A 23,674-nucleotide genomic window follows, 5' to 3' on the forward strand; every position below is an offset into this window, starting at 1 on the left:
GGGAAGACAGAATGCTTTATTAAACGATGTGGACAAGTGTGCCAATAAGTGTTATGCATCTACTAATATGAATCAACGCTCTGTGTCACCATATATGCTGTCGTGTCAATAATAAATAAGTAGGACAGCTACTATGGGAACTTGGGAAGAGTGGGAATAAAGTTGCAGCACAAGGTGAAGTTGCCAGCAGCACTCTTTGCTCTCATAAAGCAAAGGCTACACAGAGCACTTATCCTTATCCTGTTTTTCCCTCATGATTTGGGGAAAGAATCCAACAACAATTGAAAGCAAGCTCTCTCTGAACATTTCCCAAAGTTCAAGCTAAGCATATTGCAAAAGTCCAAGCCAAAATAAGGCATTATACGAAAATACTTAGAGGTTGCTCAACTGCCATCCAAAAGGTTAGAGAGATGCATATAACTCAATTACAGTAGGCATGGCTACTCATTCCCTACAGTCTTTATTTTTTGTATTTTTTTTACCTATTTGGTTACTGAAAAATACTATTCTGTATGACCTACTTGGATTCGGGCGATCTTGGGCAAAGTTCCATAAGAGTGGGGTGATAAAGGCAATAACACATTGAGCAGGGATCATCAACTAGATTCAGCTATTTTTTTCTTGTGCGGAAGGTCGGGGGCCCGGAACATAATTACATATAATTTGTAGACTGCAAATTGACCGCAAGAAGCCGAAACAGATATCATATTTGACTAAAACATTATCATTTCACATCTTGCTTACGTTTGTATAAGATCACCTGTCTGTCTCTCTATTATGTGTGGGAATAGTTGGGAACAGATTCCTGAAATTAGTTTTAACCTGGAGCTGATTTCCTGGTGTTTTTTATTTACAGTCTTTATGTCCAACAATGAAAAAAGTTTTTTTGCTCATTACTTGGGGGGGCAAATAAAACCAACCGTGGTCACCAGTTGGGGAACCCTGACATAGAGCATCATGCCCATGTTCATTCATGTTTCTAATGTAACAAAACCTTTGGAATTTCCGCACTGACAAATTTTGACAAAAATGTTTTTGTCAAAAGAGAGTTTAGGCACTTCTGGATACATGCTATTTTCTTTATGTGGTATTATACCTCCTCAATTATGAGTCACATCATGAAGGAGGTATAATACAACATAAAGAAAATATACTCATAAAATGTAATCTTATCTTTAAATAATTAAACCACTGCAATATCAATAGTGATATATTAGCAAAGATAATCTTCTTTGCTTTATTTAATTGGGCTCCTGAGTGGGGAAGAGGTCTAAGGCACTGTGACTCAGTGCTAGAGGTGTCACTATAGACACCTTGGTTCATATCCAGGCTGTATCACAACCGGCAGTGATTGGGTGGCACAGTGTTGTCCGGGTTTGGCCGGTGTAGGCTGTCATTAAATATAATCATTTTTTCTTAACTGACTTGCCTGGTTAAATATATAAGAAAATAACTTTACCATTCGTTTTGACTGAAGTAGGTCCTTTGCATATCTGCTCCAGTTATCCTGTTATAGTATTACTTGCCACGTGCTCTTTTGGAGTAACTACCTATGTTGGTATGGATATGGATTCCAATCTCTAGATGCTTTCCGTTAAGCTTATCTGTTTTTTAATGCCATTTAGAGTGCATTCATTTAAGTACAGTTACCACAGCACTATAAACTGGTTGAGGGGGTTAACCTGGCTTATGTCGCTCACCACGCCCACATTTTCCAAGCAGACAGGAGCCACAATGTGGCGCACGCTCGGTAGTGAACACGGTATATGACTCTTCATTCATAAACACAGCGAAGGCAAACTGACTGACAGTTGAATCGAGAGTAAGAAAATCAACAATTCCGGACAATCAAGCTTTTGACACCAAGAGAGCAAATCACCACTTTTATCTGGGCGTTTCTTCCTTTTCTTGAGGTTGTGTTTATTTCACTAGTTTGTCACAGCTTCAGATCCGAAGAATGAGAGGGAATCTTTCCCCGAACGAAGATATTTCAGCGTATTATTCAATGATGCCAGTCTCGGACTTCCATGAAAATGTTCCCTGTACGGTGGAGCCCGCGGAGAGTGTCTGTGGAGCGGCAGAACCTGTCACCTCCAGACCGCGGATGGGGCATACCTTTCTGGCGCAGGATAGAGGATGCGCGCAGGACGTAGCTGAAGAGTTAAAGGGTAAAGTTGTCATTTCATCTCACTTTTTCAATAGTCACTTTAACAGGTCTTGACTGTTAGATAATAATCTAAATGTAAGTGTATACGTAAGACACAAATAAATGTATTGCCATAACGCTACACAGTACTGTTAGTCCCTATATTCTCAATGTGACAAGCCTTTTTAATAGGCCCTGCTGCAAAAATGGAACTCATAGACTTGTGCCCAAAAAATACATAGATTTCGAAAAAAACACAATTTTTTACTGTGTCAGATATCATTTGATCATCTTTTCTCTTACAGTAGTGGCATTTATATTGAATCCTATGTAACAGTATTGATTCCGTTCCTCTCCGCCCCAACCTGGGCTCGAATCAGAGACCCTCTGCAAACATCAACAACAGGCACCTTGGAAACATCGTTACCCATCGCCCCACAGTCCGCGGCCCTTATAGAACAAGGGGAACAACTACTTCAAGGTCCTCAGTGCGAGTGACGTCACTGATCGAAACGCTATTAGCGCGCACCACCACTAACTAGCTAGCCATTTCACATCGGTCACACACACACACACACACACACACACACACACACACACACACACACACACACACACACACACACACACACACACACACACACACACACTGTAACCTGATGCAGTATCTCTAGGGTTCTTGTTTAACTTCATAGAGCACACCAGCATAGACTTTCTGTGGGCTCTGGTCAGGTTCTTATCTCAGGCCTGTAAAAGGTGGGAGGTAAATACACTATATATACACAATTATGTGGACACCCTTTCAAATGAGTGGATTCGGCTATTTCAGTCACTCATGTTGCTGACAGCTGTATAAAATCAAGAACACAGCCATAGACAAACATTGGCAGTAGAATGGCCTTACTGAAGAGCTTAGTGATTTTCCAACAAGTCAGTTTGTAAAATGTCTGCCCAGATAGAGCTGCCCCAGTCAACTGTAAGTGCTGTTATTGTGAAGTGGAAATGTCTAGGATCAACAACGACTCAGCCGCGAAATGGTAGACCCCAGAAGCTCACAGAATGGCAGAGCCAAGTGCTGAAGCACGTAAAGAATTGTCTGTCCACGGTTGCAACACTCACTACCAAGTTCCAACTGCCTCTGGAAGCAATGTCAGCACAATAACTCTTCGTTGGGAGCTTCACAAAATGGGTTTCCATGGCGTTCTCTGGAGTGATGAACATCCGGCACTTCGTTGGACGAATATGGGTTTGGTGGATGCCAGGAGAACACTACCTGCCCAAAATGCATAGTGCTAACATTAAAGTTTGGTGGTAGGATCCTTAATTCCAGTGAAGGGAAATTTTAACGCTACAGCATACAACGACATTCTAGACGGTTCTGTTCTTCCAACATTGTGGCAACAGTTTGGGGAAGGCCCTTTCCTGTTTCAGCATGACAAGGCCCCCGTGCACGAAGCGAGGTCCATACATAAAGGTTTTGTTGAGATTGGTGTCGAAGAACTTGACTGGTCTGCACAGAGCCCTGACCTCAACCCCATCTACCACCTTTGGGATGAATTGGAACACAGAGTGCGAGCCAGGCGGTATCGCCCAACATCAGTACCCGTCCTCACTAATGCTCTTGTGGCTGAATGGAAGAAAGTCCCCGCAGCAATGTTTCAACATCTAGTGGAAAGCCTTCCCAGAAGAGTAGAGGCTGTTATAGCAGCAAAGGGGTTATCAACTCCATGTTAATATCCGTGATTTTGGAATGAGATGTTTGACAAGCAGGTGTCCACATACTTTTGGTCATGTAGTGTAGCTGATCAATCAGCACTGATGATATCGCTGATGAGAGCTTCCACACAACTATGAAGTATGGAAGCTTTTTTAGAGCATCCCTCTGGCTGTAAAGAGAAACAATTGGCATGCTGATTTTATGGGAAATGATGCAGCAGGATGAATGTATGGTTCAGTAAATTAACTGATTTATAATACTGCTTGGATCTTAATAAATCTTGTCTTGTTGATGCTCTTGAACCAAGCCTGTAAACGTTGTCTAACTTATAGGGATGAGTTGACATTCTATGGCGGCAGGATATTCATCTTCAGCTCAGTGTCATTCAGGAATGAAGTGAGTTCATTGGAGAGAAGTACTGTATGTGCAAGACATGATCAGATCTCATCTCAGGAGGAGGGGTTTCACTTACCCCCCCACTTAAGGTTACAGAGTCCACTTATTTAAACGAGAACCAGATCAGGCTAGCTAATTTTTCACCAAGCTACCAGTCATGCCCAATAGCTAGCCACTTCCTCAAATTCGAGCGTGAACCCTGACATAGGGTGGGTACCCCCTCGAGCGTGAATCCTGACATAGGGTGGGTACCCCCCCCCCCCCCCACCGTCCTCCATAACCAAACTCCAACCCCTCTCTCCCTATAGTGTCATGTTTCAGACTGAAGATATGAAAACCCATACTAGATCATTCTATTGCAACAAGGAAGTGTTTTGTCAGGTCAAAAAAAACATCTGCAAGAGAAGCAGAGTGTTTTCAAGGTTTCACAGGGTTCTTAACGAGAGATATTTAGCTGTATAGCTCTCAATATGGTCAGAAATGCTGGGTCATTTACGGTACTTTCAATGATAACCAATTCCCAGCTGTTTGCTGTAGGGGAGACAATAAGCAGGGTGAGATAAGTGTTGAGGACGAGGCCATCAAGGTAACCAAATTATTAAAGATTTGTTCAATAAACCATCATTAAATTATGATTCCGGATTTTCCCAGGAAAATCACATGCTCAGACCTTGTTTTCCCCTACGTTCCCAGTAAAAGTCTGTTTTCATCTAGAGCTGCAAAGCTAACAAAGTTATGACAAGTGATTAATGAGCCTGTGACTGAGATCTCAGTGAGTTAGATATTCCCGTGCCCATAGTTGGAGGTTGTAAGTAGCCTCGCATTCTTATGGGGCGAAGCGCTCTGTTTAATAGCCTGTTAGAGGGCCAGTCTGGCTTATCCCCCAGCAGTCAGAGAGCATCCAGGGGGGTCTCCAGGACTGTCTGTGTGTTTAGATTTGTAGACCCTTTGGAGGGGGTCCTTGGCTGGAATCTGGGGAATCAGCAGAGTCACGGTTTTCTTGCAGTATTTCCTGTTCTACATTAGAATGATACCTCAAACTTTTTCCTTAAATGGTATCTAGTCCCTATGCACAATTAGGAAAGCCGTCTGTCTTTTATCAGGAAGAGTAAGATAGAGGCAATTCCACTGTGACAGAGAACATTTGACAAAAACACATTTACTTGAAGAACAGCGCAGATGCAAAGTTTGGTAACAGACTGACGATTTGTGCTGTTTTGTGTGACGTCATTCTGTTACCGAACACTGCATCGACACTGTTCTTCAAGTAAATGTGTTTTTGTAAACATTTCTGTGGAAATTGTTAAAAAATAGTCCTTTTGCATAGAGTTTAACTTGTTTAACTTTGCAATCATTTGGTTTTGTTTGACATATATTTTAAAATTAAAAATCTGAGTCTTAGCATCACTCGGTTACCGTGGAATTGCCCATAGTTCATTATGAGTTCATGGTCGTTCTGTACAACAGAGCTAAATTTAACTGACATGCGTGGAGTTTTTGTGTAAAAAAAAATTAACGTATATTGGTGAGTGACACTTATTAGTTGTGGCCAGTGGCTGCTGAAATGCACACTGTAAATATGATTTTGTTAAGTTCACGAATCCAGAACTCACATTCTTGTATTAGAAGATGAATGCTGTTTTTGCCTGACTAGTTTATATCCATGTCTGTAACCATCTGCCTGCCCATTATGCTGTGATGCAGCTGTATGCTGGCCATGTTTTCTGTTTGTGGTCTTTCATGTTGGTTTTTCTAATGTAATCCCAGCTCCCTAAATGAAGCCCAGATGTACTGCTAGACTGAGCTATTGGTGTGTTCTTGTTTGGGCGATCTGAGAACAGTTATTGTATCCACTAACCACTGCAACCCCAATTGGGCCCGCAGCCAGCAAGTGTGTGAATAGAGGCTCTCTTCGCATGGAACATGTGACAGTGGGTACGCTCTATCAGGGGGAAGACAGGGGGAAGCAAGGCAGAGTTATGAGGGGGATGGTGGCTTGGTGGGGGTGGGCCCTCTGCCCCTTTAAATGAAATGTTTCCAGATTTCTTTGAAATATGACCTAAAATTACTTCTTTTTTTTATTACAAAAAGTGTAATTAAGTATGTTAAAAAACTACTTTTCTGTGTTGGAATGGTGTGGGCGTACCCCAAGGAAAGAACGGTGTGGGCGTATACCCTTGATAAAAAAATATTTATGCGAGTAGACCCCTGATTGGGCAGCTCATATTTGTGACCAAAGCATACTGTAAATTGGAGAAAACCTCAGGAGTATGACAGTTTGAGGTGGGGTTTTCTCCAATTTACAGTATGCTTTGGCCACAAATATGAGTATAGGAAGAATCAACAACATTATTAGGTATGAGATAACAGAATATGAACTTTTAAACGTTAGATTTTCACTGGACAGTTAATTTAACCCAGACTAACCCCTGAGTGGCATTCTGGAGTCCAGAGTGGCCCGGTCAGAGTCAGCTTAGGGTGAGTGCCCCCTCCTCTCCCCCATTCCTGCTCCTAACAGAGACAAGGACATTTCTGAAACTGTGCATGTGTTTGTGTGTGTTCAATGGGCTCTCCTCTGGGTATCTTTGTCAGGGCAGAGGTTTGTGGAGCCCAGCTACAGCTCGAAGAGAAGCACACTGCCTCTCTACAGTTCCATTACATTCACCCTAGCAGAGGACAGAGAGACCATACTTTAACAAACAGTTCCAATCTTTTACCTGTGTATTCCAAAACCAGGAACATCAAACAATAATATTTTATACAAAATCTGGATGAAAAATTGATTTTAACCAAATTAAAGTATTACCCATGGAAACGCTACATGGATCGCTTTGAGTAGGCTTACTGTTGTTTTTGCCTCTGCTGCTGAAAGGCTCTGGTAAAGCAGTGTGAGGTATCTACAGTAAAGACAAGTTAGTGTTTCTTCCTTATACAGTCTGCAATAGAATGGTTTAGCTGTGAGTCAATACAAGTGTTTGGCCTATGTAGGCCTGTACCACATGGCTGTACCGTGTGGTTATTGTTTCTGCAGGGTGGATTAGCTGTGCGGGCATGAATATGTACGCATGCGCGTGCTGTGTGTGTTTCTGCCTGTGCTAATCTCCGAGCCCGGATGCCTGGTCATCACAGGGTTGGATTGAAGACCAACGTGACTGAGGGAGAGCACAGCACACAGATCCCATGATGATTCAGCTATCCATCATTCTCTCTGCTGGGTTCTCCTGACCTTGGTGTCGTTCAGCTAGCACACACGCACGCACGCACGCACACACGCACACACACACACACACACACACGAGGCAGACATAACTGAAGGAGATCAAAACACAACGACACACACATACAGCTTGTCCTGTAGCAGGGCTGAACACATCTACAGTAGCAGCTATCTCTGTTGTGAAGCTGAACTGCTTTATCAAAGGGCAGCTTTGTCTTGGTTGGATCTCATCATGATAGATGCGTTCATTCACTATGAGAGGTCTCAGGAATGATTCACTTCTGCGCTGAGCATGGACAGGGCATGTGCATCTCTATTGACGTCACTCTTCATAGATCACCATTGTGTGGTCCTCTTCTCTGAGTGACTGGAGCTTGCTACTGCCAGATTGCAGTGCTCCTCAGCTTTTTCTACCAGAGACAGGCATGTAAGGCTTTTTCTACCAGAGACAGGCATGTAAGGCTTTTTCTACCAGAGACAGGCATGTAAGGCTTTTTCTACCAGAGACAGGCATGTAAGGCTTTTTCTACCAGAGACAGGCATGTAAGGCTTTTTCTACCAGAGACAGGCATGTAAGGCTTTTTCTACCAGAGACAGGCATGTAAGGCTTTTTCTACCAGAGACAGGCATGTAAGGCTTTTTCTACCAGAGACAGGCATGTAAGGCTTTTTCTACCAGAGACAGGCATGTAAGGCTTTTTCTACCAGAGACAGGCATGTAAGGCTTTTTCTACCAGAGACAGGCATGTAAGGCTTTTTCTACCAGAGACAGGCATGTAAGGCTTTTTCTACCAGAGACAGGCATGTAAGGCTTTTTCTACCAGAGACAGGCATGTAAGGCTTTTTCTACCAGAGACAGGCATGTAAGGCTTTTTCTACCAGAGACAGGCATGTAAGGCTTTTTCTACCAGAGACAGGCATGTAAGGCTTTTTTTCTGAGGATCACTTTTAAATAAGAACTTGAACTTGAAAACGTATTAAGTTATGTCATTAACTTAGACAGACCTTGTCTGCAATATTCCAGGGAATTGTCAGAGTGCGTGCTCTTTTAAGCTCCAAGGAAGCTAGCTTCTTTTCTTTTTAATTTCCTATTTGGCAACAGTTTTAATAGTGTTTATTTAATACCCTCCTCTCTAACTTATGTAATGACCCATGTAATCCGTGATGTGGAAAATAATCGTCTTTCATAAAGAGTTGGCCTGCCTGCTGCTCTCTGGCGTTAGCCTGACAGTGCTTATTGGAATTGCTCATGACGTGTGATACGTAGGGCCCTCGGCCGAGGTCAGGTGCTGCCTAACCTCTGGACCCTCAGGTAACAGCAACATTACATAGTTAATATAACACTGAGAGAGTGTCTGCCCATACAGAGGAGTTTTAATTATTACCTTTATTTATCCAGGCAAGTCAGTTAAGAACAAATTCTTATTTTCAATGACGGCCTAGGAACAGTGGGTTAACTGCCTGTTCAGGGGCAGAACGACAGATTTGTATCTTGTCAGCTCGGGCGTTTGAACTCGCAACCTTCCGGTTACTAGTCACACACTCTAACCACTAGGCTACCCTGCCGCCCCAGGGTAGCCTAGTGGTTAGTGTAGGGGAGCAAGAGGAGAGAGAAGGAAGGAAGAGGAGGAAAGTTTGGGGAAGAAGAGTCGAGATGGGTGGAGATTCAATGTGTAAAAAAAAACGTCAGTATGTCTGGGTTGTCTGGGGTGACCAAACTCAACTGTGAGTAGTATGGTACCTGACCTGTGAATAAGTATTTTCACACAGGAGCGATGACGTGCACGTACAACATCACCTATATGTCAGGTAGGATACACAGTGCTGCTATTATGTTAAGTAGACAGTTGACACAGCAAAAAACACACTACTGTATACACGGATGATCACCTCTCTACGCTGTTGCTTCCAGTACATATTCTGAGTAATAGGCACTTGTCTCTGGCGTGTTGGAGTGGTGTGTAAAGTGTCATTCCATTTGTCGTGCCCTGCTGTTTGTCTAATGTAGGTCATGTGATTGGAAGTCCTCAGAGTTGGATTCTAGGGTTAATAAGTAGTGTCTGATTTCCCCAGGTCACAGAGGATTGCGGATGTGGCAGAAATAGCCTCAGATGAAGCATTACTGTACTTTTTAGCTTTCAAGGGAAGCTGAACAACCACATAAATGCAAGAAGCAACACACATTTCAATGTTAATCAGTGCATGCCACAATAATCTGTTGCATCTGAACAGTCAATAGTCATTAGAATAGGGTGCTTACACAGTAGACCTGGGTGAACTCCAAGTGATCATCTGTCACTGACTGAAGTGTGAACACCATCTCTCTCCATGCCCAGAGTGAGCACATTCACTGACACAGCATTGGCAAATCTCAAGGTATATGTGAATGGACCACATGACAACATTCATTCCTATGAAGACTCTGTAGCGCATTGAAGCCAAATGAAGTCGGTTAAACCCTTAGCTTACTATTTCCACCCCCGCAGAAATCTCATTAACATAATACAAAAATCCCATCAAAATCTGTGTGTTTAAAAGCGATATCAGTTTGTTAGCATGGTCTGCGTCTCAATCCACCACATCCGCCGATATCGCCCTTCCGCTTCTACGGTAGAAGGTGGCAGAGCTAGAGCGGTGTCTGTCAGACCATGAGACATCCCGAAAATCGCTCTTCTCACCAAAACGTCTGTAGGTTCCTAACGGTACTACAAAGTACTATGACCACAACTCGATTGAAAGCTGAGACTCTCAACAGCACAATGGTGTTTTGCTCTAGGACACCCACAAGCCTCACAAGAAGGTCTTCGGTACCAGTTAAAAAATGGAAGTATATATGGAGATATTTTAGTGTGTTAAATAAGGAGATAAATACACACATATATATACAGTGCCTTGCGAAAGTATTCGGCCCCCTTGAACTTTGCGACCTTTTGCCACATTTCAGGCTTCAAACATAAAGATATAAAACTGTATTTTTTTGTGAAGAATCAACAACAAGTGGGACACAATCATGAAGTGGAACGACATTTATTGGATATTTCAAACTTTTTTAACAAATCAAAAACTGAAAAATTGGGCGTGCAAAATTCAATGGAGTCAATCACCACCTTCCGGAGACACCTGAAACCCCACCTCTTTCAGGAATACCTAGGATAGGATAAAGTAATCCTTCTCACCCCCCCCCCCCTTAAAAGATTTAGATGCACTATTGTAAAGTGGCTGTTCCACTGGATGTCTTAAGGTGAACGCACCAATTTGTAAGTCGCTCTGGATAAGAGCGTCTGCTAAATGACTTAAATGTAATGTAAATGTATATACACCTTCATTCTATTGGCTAATAGCAGTAGTGCCAAATTCAATGTTTCATCCAATAATAAAATAAAAAAAGTTTGAATACCTTTATTAAGGGATCTTAAATTCAAAATCAAATAGCTAAATGATCCTTGGTATGACCATCTTTAAAGAATTTCACATGTTAACTTAGACAACTTTATATCGGAGACGTGCCTGTTGTTTACACACGTATCTGCCCTCTCATTGGCTAGAATGGTCCTACCTGATCTTGCCTCCTCCCGACTGCCTTCCATTTTTGAATATTTTATTTTTTAATTGTAAGAACGGACACAATCTTGTCAATATAATGCATTATCTGTGGCGCAGTTTGAACTACTCCAGGAAGTGACATTGCAGGCTAGCTCAGTGCTGCCCCCTCTAATTGAGTAACTCAAGTTGAAGGCCAGCCTGGATACTGCAGGCTGCCATCAGCAACTAAATTATCCTTAACTTCTTCTGGGTGAGATTTTAAAATAATTTGTTCAAGGACATACATCTTAGAATCAATTATTGGGACCATGATTGTCTTTGGTAAAAAATAAAAAAAATCCACAAAGTTTCCATTTTTCTATTCATTATTATGGGGAGCATATTTTCTGTAAACAATGCCTGCTGTACCGCGCTGTTCCTTGAACTTCCGTGGCTTCAATGAGAGGGGGCAGTCGTTCTCCTCTGGAATTAACACACAAAAAGACATTATTCACTGACTCCATGTAGAGTTCATAGTACAAGGTCAGATCAGTGACAGAGTCCCTGTGTATTTATAGCCTCCAGACAGGTCAGTTTTACCCATGGCCAAGCCTTGGCGTCTGCTGCCTAGCTGGCTCACACCTCCACTGCTATCCCATCACTCACCCCTTCCACGGTGGGCCTGTCCCCAGCTCCCAGAGCCCCTTGTCAGGCTGTGTGGTTGCATAAGAGGCCTTGGATGTCAAAGACTCCATTCATTAGGATAATACATTGAGGTGGGATGACAATTGACATCTCCAGAACTGTGGGCGAGCCTAGCGATCTCGCTGCTCTTTGGGCCGTTGTGCTGATCTTTCCTGCGATTGTGACATTTCAACTTCTTGGCTGTCATCCTTTGCATTGCGAGTGGATCTTTGGTAATAGTTGTTTAGCTGGCTGTGTATTTTGAGAGTTTATTTAGGAATAATAGTTTGTGTGTAAATTACTCATATTCAGAACAGCTTTACTGTTGATTTTCCTAGCATCACATTTTAGGTTCTTGGCAGAACAGTGTGTACTGACAGCTCACAGATTCAGACCCATTTCCCTAGTTACGTCTTTGTGGTTTCAGTGGCAAAATTAAGAAAAGTGTTTTCCTATTTGAATTTAAGTTAATGCTTTAAGCTCAGGTAGGGATTAGCTAAGATTCATGCATGAATAATGTAATAGAAATATGATTATTTTTCTCCAGCACTACCCCAACAACATCAACGTATGTGAAAATGGCACGTTTCAATGTTTCCTAGTCAAAAAAGATAAGAGTAAGATACGTTTTTCCAATGGCATCATCTGTTATGCATCGTGTGATTTTAACTAATTAGTAGGCAATTAGTAGGCAATGCCTACTCATATTTGGTTGAAATCACATGATGCACACCAGATGATGCCATTGGAAAAACATACAGGAAAAACAAATATTCCGCTATCAGTTTGACTAAAAAACATTTTAAAAAGTCCCTTTAAGTACTGATTCAGTCATATCAAACTGCAACAAGGAGAATTCCCCCTAACTGTGCTATTATTCGTCTTTTTACAGAAAAAACTGTGCTTGCCCCACCAATGTTCATCTTTCAAAAGAAAACCCCATCCATGAAGGTAAACGTTATATCCTAATAATGGGTAGGCCTACAATGTTGACAGGATGCAAATGCATGGTGTGGAACAAATCTCGTAATGAAAGAGTAATCATAATCATTTTGTTTATAGAGAAGCGCAGAGAGATGGGAGGAGGGCTCAGGTAAGCATCATAATCATTTTGTTTGTAGAGAAGCGCAGAGAGATGGGAGGAGGGCTCAGGTAAGCATCATAATCATTTTGTTTACAGAGAAGCGCAGAGAGATGGGAGGAGGGCTCAGGTAAGCATCATAATCATTTTGTTTATAGAGAAGCGCAGAGAGATGGGAGGAGGGCTCAGGTAAGCATCATAATCATTTTGTTTACAGAGAAGCGCAGAGAGATGGGAGGAGGGCTCAGGTAAGCATCATAATCATTTTGTTTACAGAGAAGCGCAGAGAGATGGGAGGAGGGCTCAGGTAAGCATCATAATCATTTTGTTTACAGAGAAGCGCAGAGAGATGGGAGGAGGGCTCAGGTAAGCATCATAATCATTTTGTTTATAGAGAAGCGCAGAGAGATGGGAGGAGGGCTCAGGTAAGCATCATAATCATTTTGTTTACAGAGAAGCGCAGAGAGATGGGAGGAGGGCTCAGGTAAGCATCATAATCATTTTGTTTACAGAGAAGCGCAGAGAGATGGGAGGAGGGCTCAGGTAAGCATCATAACTTGCCGCTGCTGCGTGTCATAACAATCAACCATTTTGATAGATGATTTCTTTGTTACTTTCTATTGCAGTCGTGCTTCTGCATCTTTATCTTGTTCTCCAAATAGTTATGGGAATCAGTCCAAACAAACGAGTCAGATCGCTCACCTACCCTAACCCTAACAACAGAATCAGGAAAGGTGAGTTTCCACTGTCCAGTACACACACACACACACACACATAAGTACTGGTGCATAACACCAGACATAATGCCTTTTCCTCCATGTTTCTCTTGTTCCTTTGGTAAAAGAGATGTATCTGTAAGATCTCTATTAAAATTGCACCTTTATACTGTGTACAAGGTATTATGAAATGGTTTACATAATTAACTTTTTCTAATGATGAAGGACCCTGTATTGTGGTGGGATTGGTAGGCGGCGTTGTCAATCATTGACTATAATGATTGGCAGTGTGGTAATCCAACCAATCAAGGTCTTATATGCATTTTCACTCTGTATCTCGGACAGGCTCCTGTGACGGCAGTAGACGAGTGCGATCAAGCTCTCTCTCTTTTCCCCCCCGTCCTCCAGGTAAACAAAACTCCCCTCCTACACATTTGCGATCTCTCTTCTCTATCATCTCTCTAAAGGGCCCTACACACTTAACGCAAACTACGAAAGCGCTGCGACGGAGCGTTGTGTTTTCACACATAGTTCTACGTACTTTTGTGTGGCTTACATTTTGGAACGGACCGTGTACGATGCTATGTCTGCGAGATTTGTGTCCCCTAGGGCAGGGATTCCCCTTCTAGCATTGGGGAATATGGGCACAAGCACGGTTCATGACACAAACTGTTCTCATCCCTCTTGTTGGAGGGGAGAATTATGCAGGTTTAAAGCTTATTTGATGAAATTCTACACATTCGGTCATGGGGTGCAAAGAACATTTTGCAGTTTTAAAGCAAATTTTCTTTCAATTCTAAACATTTTGCCATGTCTAATGTGTATTCGTGTGATATGAGTGACAAATTACATCAATATCTATGGGCAAAAAAATAAATGTTAGCTGACAGCTAGTTGATCTGACCATTTCTGACAAGTTATAAATATCTCTTTAAATTATTAGGAGGAATTGATGATGCACTACCGAATTTCAGTTGGGAAACCACTGCCCTAGGGCATACATTGCCCACGCAAATAAGTGTCAAATGAGTCAGGCTGCTTAATTCCTTGACTCACCTGGAGATGATTGTAGCCTTAATAAAACTGGGATCTTAATGGGATAAAATATCTCCCCATCTATTAAACGAACCGAAGCAGTGCATCATGGTCAAACTCTCTTAAATATTTTCTGTTTATGTTCAGTGCCAGTATTCCCTGTAGGTCCATACATTCCAGTCACACCATCCCTGTCAGGGCCTCCGATTCCCAGCAGCCACTTCACAGCAGCCCCTGGTATCTCTTTCCCTTAATCCGTTTCAGTTTCACTCTGTCACTGCAGCCCTCACCTGCTCATCACAAATCACCACCATGACCCACTAGTGCCCATGTGGAAACCTCACTGCTCAGTGTTGGCGATGCATGTTGTATGTTGTCATGTGCCAAATCTGGCGGTCACTTTGACATAAATCTGGGTCACATTTGAACTTTAACCATATTATATACTGTGTGTGTGTGTGTGTGAACTCTTCTGATGGATATTCTCTCTCCTAGTCTCAAGATCAAATGTCTTCATGCCCTCAAATCTCTGCAGCCAGACCAACATTTCCCAAAACAAAGGTTAGTTTGTATTGTCTGGTGTTATGTTTATCTTTAAGGGGGCTGAACAAAAAGACCTCCAATTCCCTGAACGACTCATATTTAATCCATATCTGATCGTAAGGCTGACTTTAAAGGACATCGTTCCCTCTCACACACTCCATCTCTTTCTTTATAGTGTCACCTCTGAACAGGGTCAGAAGGTCATTACTTCAGCCTGCACGTCTCCTCGCCCCTCAGCCCAGGAACAACCTCTCACAGCCACACCTATCTGAGGTATTCCACAACTCTTCACCTACCCCCGTCACGCGTCAGTAACGCCCCGTGCTTCTCTCTCTTGACACGTGTCGCACACCCTGGTGTTAGGCTCATGGCTTTGTCCTCCTGAGCTGGCACCTGTGAACACTGGCGTACCGGACACTCCAGCAGCACTGCAATCTGCAAGGTTTGAATTTCCAACTTGATTTACTGAACAAGTAACGGTATTGCCAACAGTCTAAAAATGGGAGCATTTCAGCACCGTGTATAGCTTCGTGAAATGTTTAGCTTAACATGAGAGAATGACAACCAAATAGGCCGAACTCCGACCTTGCAGGTGGGTCCTGAGCAACTGCGTTATGTCTGTGCCTGTGAACAAGCAGGTGTTGTCCTACATGAGGCTGTCCTACATGAGGCTATTACTAAAGTATTTAAATAGTAAAACACTTGTTCCCCTCAGTTGTGGTTGCATCACTGCCTGAGGGACCAACATGTTTTTCTCAGAGAAACGCATTCAGGCACTGCCTGAGAGTGGGAGGATGCAGGTTTATAAACTCAAACTCCAAAACCGGTTTGAATCCGCATCAGAAAGCTTACCACACTGAGACTGAATAGCTTCCTTTCTACTCCCAAACTTGCCACATTAACACACAACTATATAATATGTTTTGGCTGCAATTTATTTTATATTTACATAAAGGTTGTGTTGAGTTCTTTGACTCAAGTGGCCATTACTGTAATTTATCAGAAATACAATAAGACTGTAAAAGAAAAGGTTTGCATTGTATTTTGTCCCACAGGTCAGCCATGACCTTTCAGACGATTGCTGCAGCGTCACAACTGACCACTCCTCCACTGTGGGTGTATTACATCTGAAGACGTTCCCTCAAGTTCACAGGTATGCAGGGCACCTGGTTTAATATAATATTAGTGATGTTTCACTGAAGTGATTTTATAAATCTATTTATGGTAGGGTTTAGTTACTTAAATCAGGGTAGTTCGTGTTACGAGATAATAACTTCCAGGCCAGACCCAGGACTGGACAGCCTTGCTTTAATCCAGAGACCCTGACGATGGTGTTGGGTTTTATTTCCTCTGTCAGAGCTACGTGGTGTCAGCGACACAGTTTAGTTCCCAGCAATGATTCTGAACCTGCTGACCTTTCTGCTGACCTCTGGTTCACCCTCTACAGATTGAAGGCAGACACTATTACCTCAGACAGGGTCCAGTTTGTATTTGGGGAAAACATGGGCGCGAGAGTTTTGGTGAGTTCAGGAAACTTTTGAGCACCAATGACATACTTATAAAGTAGCAAGTTTGCATATGACTATAAAACATAACTGTGTTACAAAATACATTGCATTTACAGAAATACTCTAACTTTCTCGCCCTCATATAGAGACCACAGAAATTGCCCAGCAGTGAACATTCTGATTGCAGCTCCTCTAATTCTGAGTCCTCCACCTTTGAGACAAGGCATAAAGGTAAATCATTAGGGGCGTCATTGGATTTGCATGGGTACACATCTCCAGTCCTGGTCCACCAGACTACGCCCTACAGGACTAGAGTTGTGCACCTCGGTTCTAATAGCAATTGACTGCCTCTTAGTGTATGCCTTTCAGAACTGCAGCTGAAGTGCGGTCTGTGGTTGTTGATAGGTGCTGTGTGGAGCAGCCTGAGGGAGTCTGCTGCAGCTTACACAGAGTCCTGTGGGAGGCAGCGTGTGCTCAGGCGGGTTCAGCTGTTCACTGGGGAGGAGAAGGAGAGCAATGTGGTCCAGGTGAGGGCCATGTTATGTTGAAATAGGAAATGTTCAACATGCCTATTGCTAGAGCAGTGATAGTGATGTACCTTTTTAAATACCTTTCTTTTAGCTGACCTGCAGACTGTTTGTTCTGGAAAATGGAACTCAGGCATGGAATGAGCGAGGGAGAGGAGTCCTGCGACTCAATGATCTAATGGCAGGGACCAAAGGAGGGCTGCAGTCCAGGATAGGTGAGTTTACCATGAAGAAGACTACTATTCCACTCTCTCTGACCCACATCCGCACGTCTTTCTGTAATTCTCTCTCATCCTCAGTACATCTCTCACACCTGCCTCCCTCCGATCAAAACAGTGATGAGGCACCAGGGCAGTCTGAAAGTCATCCTCAACACTAAGCTCTGGCCCCACACACACCTGCGTCGCCCCGCCCGTCGGAACCTCCAGGTGACTGCCACCGACGTGGAGACCCAGGCCATCCGGGTGTTCCTCATCCAGGCCAGCGCCAGGGACGTGGCTCGCCTCTACGTGGCCATCCACCATCGGCTGGTAGCCCTACGGTCCAGTGCTGCTGGGAGGGAGGCAGGGGCTGCAGGGGGCAGGACCAGGGAGGGACACTGCAACAGTGAGAATGAGGAAGAGGAGGAGCAGGAAGAACAGAGACAACGGCAAGAACGAGAAGGGCTGCTAGTGACACGATTGCGACCTGGTAAGAGTGAATAGCAACAGGGATAAGGATTTATCATACAGTTATGAGATTATCCCTTGCTCTTTCACCAACTCGCGTATATGGCTATGACTAATTCCAATGTTTAGCTCATTGTTTTTCCTGTGTAAAGAAATGTGGGTTTGGAAATTGTTTGCATAGTTTGAGTAAGGGAAAAACCCGTCCTACAGTGCATGTCTGGTGGGTAGTCATATGTCACTAATCCCCAGTCCATGTTCCAGAGGGAGGGAGCTGTTAGCAGGTGCTAGTCTCTCACAGACGCCACATAAAACAGAGTATCATGGTGGATTACATTCCTAAAAGTCCCAAGCCTAAAAAGATTAGCTTTTTTTTGTTTGTTTTAACCTTAGTGAAAAAGAGAAGAGAGCACAAGAGAAGAGAACTAAGTCTTGCTGTTTGTTATTCCTCGCAACAACTTCTCCTTCAGCCTCTTTAAACTTGCATGTCAACAAGACACCTAAAGATTAAGCTAAAATTAACCCCATTATAACCTACCCCTGCATAAATCACATTCCAGTGGTGGGCAACCTATGTCCTCTGAAGCCACAACATATGTGCTGTCAATGTAAAAACTCAGAGACCTGCAAGGCATAAATTCATCTTGAACCCCTAACATCACCATTTACCTGAGAAAACAGAGCTACGGTATTAAAATCAGAGTTTATTTCACTTACCCACCTCTCATAATGTGTCTCTCTCCTTTTGCAGTGGTTTCTGATTGGATACACAGTAAACCCAGTTTGGAATCTTGGTGACATGACATTATACTGACCTGGACCATGCAACAGTTTGTGGTGTCATCACATCTGAACAGAACTTTTAACCATCATGGAACAAAACATCAAGAGACAGCTTTCAAAAATAAATACTAGCATTTACTGAGCTACCATGACTACCTTTTGCCAAAAGAAGATATATTACATGACAAAAGTATGTGGACACCTGCTTGTCGAACAGCTGATTCCAAAATCATGGGCATTGATATGGAGTTGGTCCTCCGCTTTGCTGCTGTAACAACCTCCACTCTTCTGGGAAGGCTTTCCATTAGATGTTGGAACATTGCTGCAATGACTTGCTTCCATTCAGCCACAAGAGCATTAGTGAGGTCAGGCACTGATGTTGGCCGATTACGCCTGGCTCGCAGTCGGTGTTCCAATTCTTCCCAAAGGTGTTAGATGGGGTTGAGGTCAGGGTTCTATGCAGGCCAGTCAAGTTCTTCGACACCGATCTTGGCAAACCATTCTGTATAGACCTCGCTTTGTGCATGGGGTCATTGGCATGCTGAAACAGGGAAGGGCCTTCCCCAAACTGTTGCCACAAAGTTGGAAACACAGAATCGTCTAGAATGTCATTGTATACTGTAGCGTTAAGATTTCCCTTCACTGGAACTAAGGTTCCTAGCCTGAACCATGAAAAACAGCCACAGACCAATATTCCTCCTCCGCCAAACTTTACCGTTGGCACTATGCATTCGTGCAGGTAGCGTTCTCCTGGCATCCGCCAAACCTAGATTTGTCCGTCGGACCAACAGATGGTGAAGCGTGATTCATCACTCCAGATAACGCGTTTCCACTGCAGAGGCCAATGGCGGCAAGCTTTACACCACTCCAGCCGATGCCTTGGCATTGCGCAGGGTGATCTTAGGCTTGTGTGCGGCTGCTCGGCCATGGAAACCCATTTCATGAAGCTCCTGACGAACAGTTCTTGTGCTGACATTGTTTCCAGAGGCAGTTTGGAACTCACTAGTCAGTTGTATGTGATTGTATACCAAGGTAAGCAAGGTTTGAAATGGTTTTAGTCAAATTATATCTGTGAGATTCTTGCGGTCAATTTGCAGTCTACAATTGATCTTTAATCATGACCTGGACCATCTGCTGAGGAAAAATAAATAAGTTGGCCCACGGCTGAATCTAGTTGATGATCCCTGTCCTATACATTTCCACTTCACAATAACAGCACTTACAGTTGAACGGGGCAGCTCTAGCAGGGCAGAAATTTGATGAACTGACTTGTTGGAAAGGTGGCATCCTATGACAGTGCCACAGTGAAAGTCACTGAAATCTTCAGTAAGACTGCCAATGTTTGTCTATGGAGATTGCATGGCGGTGTGCCTGATTTTATATACCTGTCAGCAACGGGTGTGGCTGAAATGGCAGAATACACTAATTTGAAGAGGTATCCACATACTTGTGTATATAAAGTGTACCTTTGTGTTGACATGACTATATTGCTGTACTTAGTTGTGTACTTTACCAAATTGTGGCAGTGTGTAATGAGAGGGTATACTGCCACATTTTTATTATGCATTTATAATGAATAAGTGCTATTTGTGGCCGAGGCACCCACATTACTTACTGGAAACCTATTTGGAATGTTTTCAAAATATTTTGTTATTCTATATTTTGGGTGGAAAAACTTTAACCATTTTTGTATCTTTCACTACAAATATATTAGAATGTCTTTACTTCGTGCCTTCAGAAGGTATTCAGACCCCTTGACTTTTTACACAGTTAGGTTACAGCCTTATTCTAAAGTTGATTAAATAGTTCTCCCCCTCAATCTATACACAATAACAAAGCAAAAATGGGTTTTAAGAAATGTTGGCACATTTATTAAAAATTAAAAACAAATGTTTATGTAAGTATTCAGACCCTTTACTCAGTACTTTGTTGAAGCACCTTTGGCAGTGATTACTGCCTCGAGTCTTCTTGGGTATGTCGGCAACCAGCTTGGCACACCTGTATTTGGGGAGTTTCTCCCATTATTCTCTGCAGATCCTCTCAAGCTCTCAGGTTGGATGGGGAGCGTCACTGCACAGCTATTTTCAGGTCTCCAGTTCGGTCGGGATGTTAGGGTCATTGTCCAGTTGAAGGTGAACCGTCGCCCCCGTCTGAGGTCCTGAGCGCTTTGAAGCTGGTTTTCATCAAGGATTTCTCTGTACTTTGCTCCGTTCATCTTTCCCTCGATCCTAACTAGTCTCCCAGTCTGTGCTGCTGAAAAACATCCCCACTGTGTTCTTGGGGACCTTCAATGCTGCAGAAATGTTTTGGTACCCTTCCCCAGATCTGTGCCTCGACACAATCCTGACAGAGCTCTAAATCAAATCAAATTTTATTGGTCACATACACATGGTTAGCCAATGTTAATGCGATTGTAGCGAAATGCTTGTGCTTGCAGTAATATCTAACAATTCCCCATCTACCTAATACACACATCTAAAGGGAGAAATAAGAATATGTACATATAAGTAAATATATGGATGAGCAGCATAGGCAAGGTGCAATAGATGGATAAGGTACAGTATATACATATGAGATGATTAATGTGAGGTGTTAACATTATTAAAGTGGCATTTATTAAAGTGGCCAGTGATGAGTCTCTTTGTAGGCAGCAGCCTCTCTGAGTTAGTGAGGCCTTGAGATAGAAGCTGTTTTTCAGTCTCTCGGTCCTAGCTTAGATGCACCATGTACTGACCTCGCCAACTGGATGGTAGCGGGGTGAACAGGCAGTGGCTCGGGTGGTTTTTGTCCTTGATGATCTTTTTGGCCTTCCTGTGACATCAGGTGCTGTAGGTATCTTGGAGGGCAGGTAGTTTGCCCCCGGTGATGCGTTGTGCAGACCGCACCACCCTCTGGAGAGCCTTGCGGTTAAGGGTGGTGCAGTTGCCGTACCTCTACGGACAATTATTTGCCCTCATGGCTTGGTTTTTGCTCTGACATGCACTGTAAACTGTGAGACATTATGCAGACAGGTGTGTGCCTTTCCAAATCATGTCCAATCAATTGATTTTACCACAGGTGGACTCTAATCAAGTTGTAGAAACATCTCAAGGATGATCAATGGAAACAGGATGCACCTGAGCTCAATTTTGAGTCTCATAGCAAAGGGTCTGAATACTTTAAAAAAAAAGTGCAAACATTTCTAAAAAAATGTTTTCGCTTTGGCATTATGGGTTTTGTGTGTAGATTTGAGGAAAATGTTTTATTTAATCAATTTTAGAACAAGGCTGTAACTTAACACAATTTTGAGAGAGTGAAGGGGTTTGAATACTTTCCAAATGCACTGTTATATTTATCTGCTTCTGGTAATATCACCATGTTATGTGAACAGTTGATTGTGAATGATAAACTCAAAAGTTGTATCAGAAAATCAGTAATCATCATTTTTAATGGTTGTGGGTTTTGCTGAGCTGATTTTACTAAGAGTCCTAGAGCCTAGTAGACCTGCTTTCATCTATGCAGTGTTTTCAGTGATGGAAAGATGACAAAGGTAGGCCACTTTGTACAATGTGTGCCAAATTAATAGCCTCTCTACTGCTGTTTTTCCTTCACGAACACTAATACATGTAAGTACTGGTGAGGTATGAATTAGTGTGTCTAACAACAATAAAAAATAAAAATAAATGGCAAAATGAGTAATATAAATCATATAACGTATCAGTTTCACTATGCCACATAAAATTCAAGATAGTTGAACAGATTGTCAGTGTCCCAATACCATGGCATCAGGCTGAACTGATATACAAAACAACAATTGATGCATCAATTACTTATTTTCAATTTAAAACCTCCTAAGGCTCGGACCCTTTTTTTTTTTTTTTTTTTACATTTGTAGGAGAATATAACACTAAATATGGTAAAAGATAATACAAAGGTAAAAAACAATAGTTTTTTGCAAATTTTTGAAATGCAAGAGAAAGGTCTTAATGTATTATTCCTGCCCAGGTGCAATTTAGATTCTGGCCACTAGGTGGCAGCATTGCACGTGCACAGTTTTAGACTGATCCAATGAACCATTTCACTTCTGTTCAAAATGTTGTATCAAGACTGCCCAAATGTGCCTAATTTGTTTATTAATAACTTTTCATGTTCAAAACTGCACTCTCCTCAAACAATATCATGGTATTATTTCACTGTAATAGCTTTTTTTTTTTAAATTTATTTTACCTTTATTTAACCAGGCAAGTCAGTTAAGAACACATTCTTATTTTCAATGACGGCCTGGGAACAATGGGTTAACTGCCTGTTCAGGGGCAGAACGACAGATTTGTACCTTGTTAGCTCGGGGGTTTGAACTTGCAACCTTCCGGTTACTAGTCCAACGCTCTAACCACTAGGCTACGCTGCCGCCCAGCTACTGTAAATTGGACAGTGCAGTTAGATTAACAAGAATGTCCTGGGAAATGTTCTTGTTACTTACAACCTCAGGCTAATGCGATTAGCATATGTTAGCTCAACCATCCTGCAGGGGACCCACCGATCCTATTACATACAACTGTCGCTCCAAAAATAATGCTCAGTATATGGTGAGTATTCAGCCCGGTACAGAATCAATAGAGCATCTCTTTTGGTACTGTCCACCGGTGGCTTGTTTTTGGAGTCAGGTCCAGGAATGGTTGTTATGCCATAATATCAGGGTGCGGTTGGACCTCCAAACTGTATTGCTGGGGGATTTGAAGGACCACAGTCAGTCAATAGGTAATATCATCGTGCTCTTGGGTTAAATGTGTATTTATGGGGCAATTTCGGCAGAAATGTTGCAAAAGGGGAGGTTCAAGTCACTAGTGAGAGCCCTTGGGAAAGATGGATTGATCTGTGGCTGTCTGAAGGGTGGAATTGAGGATTTTTGGAACAATTATATACGCAAATGTACAGTATAAATGTTTGAGGTCCTGCAATCAGGGGTGATGTTTTGTAGTTTGGTTTCATGCTATGAGCGGCTGATCCTGGTAGTTATGGGTGCGCTCGCTTCCATGCTCGCCCGGGTTTCGGGGCGAGGCTTGATTCTTCACGCCCATGGAAAATCCCTTTGGGCTGGGGCCTGGCCGGCGTCTCAGGACAGGTGCGGGTGAGCGCACCCTCTGACCAGAGCACCC

At 42.8% G+C, this 23,674-nt stretch overlaps 1 protein-coding gene across 1 annotated transcript; it reads left to right on the forward strand.

Moving 5' to 3' along the window:
* Positions 1-1,735: 1,735 nt before the first annotated feature.
* Positions 1,736-22,223, forward strand: LOC115125591 (ran-binding protein 3-like). The gene is made up of 14 exons (XM_065017552.1): positions 1,736-2,168; positions 12,574-12,632; positions 13,275-13,305; positions 13,425-13,496; positions 13,824-13,886; positions 15,009-15,074; positions 15,232-15,329; positions 16,112-16,209; positions 16,504-16,576; positions 16,711-16,795; positions 16,970-17,091; positions 17,186-17,306; positions 17,428-17,781; positions 18,508-22,223. Exons 1-14 carry the CDS (start codon positions 1,958-1,960, stop codon positions 18,552-18,554), a joined length of 1,500 nt encoding a protein of 499 aa, XP_064873624.1. The 5' UTR covers positions 1,736-1,957; the 3' UTR covers positions 18,555-22,223.
* The last annotated feature ends 1,451 nt before the right edge of the window (positions 22,224-23,674 follow it).

This window comes from Oncorhynchus nerka, linkage group LG4, assembly GCF_034236695.1.
Source record: "Oncorhynchus nerka isolate Pitt River linkage group LG4, Oner_Uvic_2.0, whole genome shotgun sequence".
Classification (NCBI taxonomy): domain Eukaryota; kingdom Metazoa; phylum Chordata; class Actinopteri; order Salmoniformes; family Salmonidae; genus Oncorhynchus; species Oncorhynchus nerka.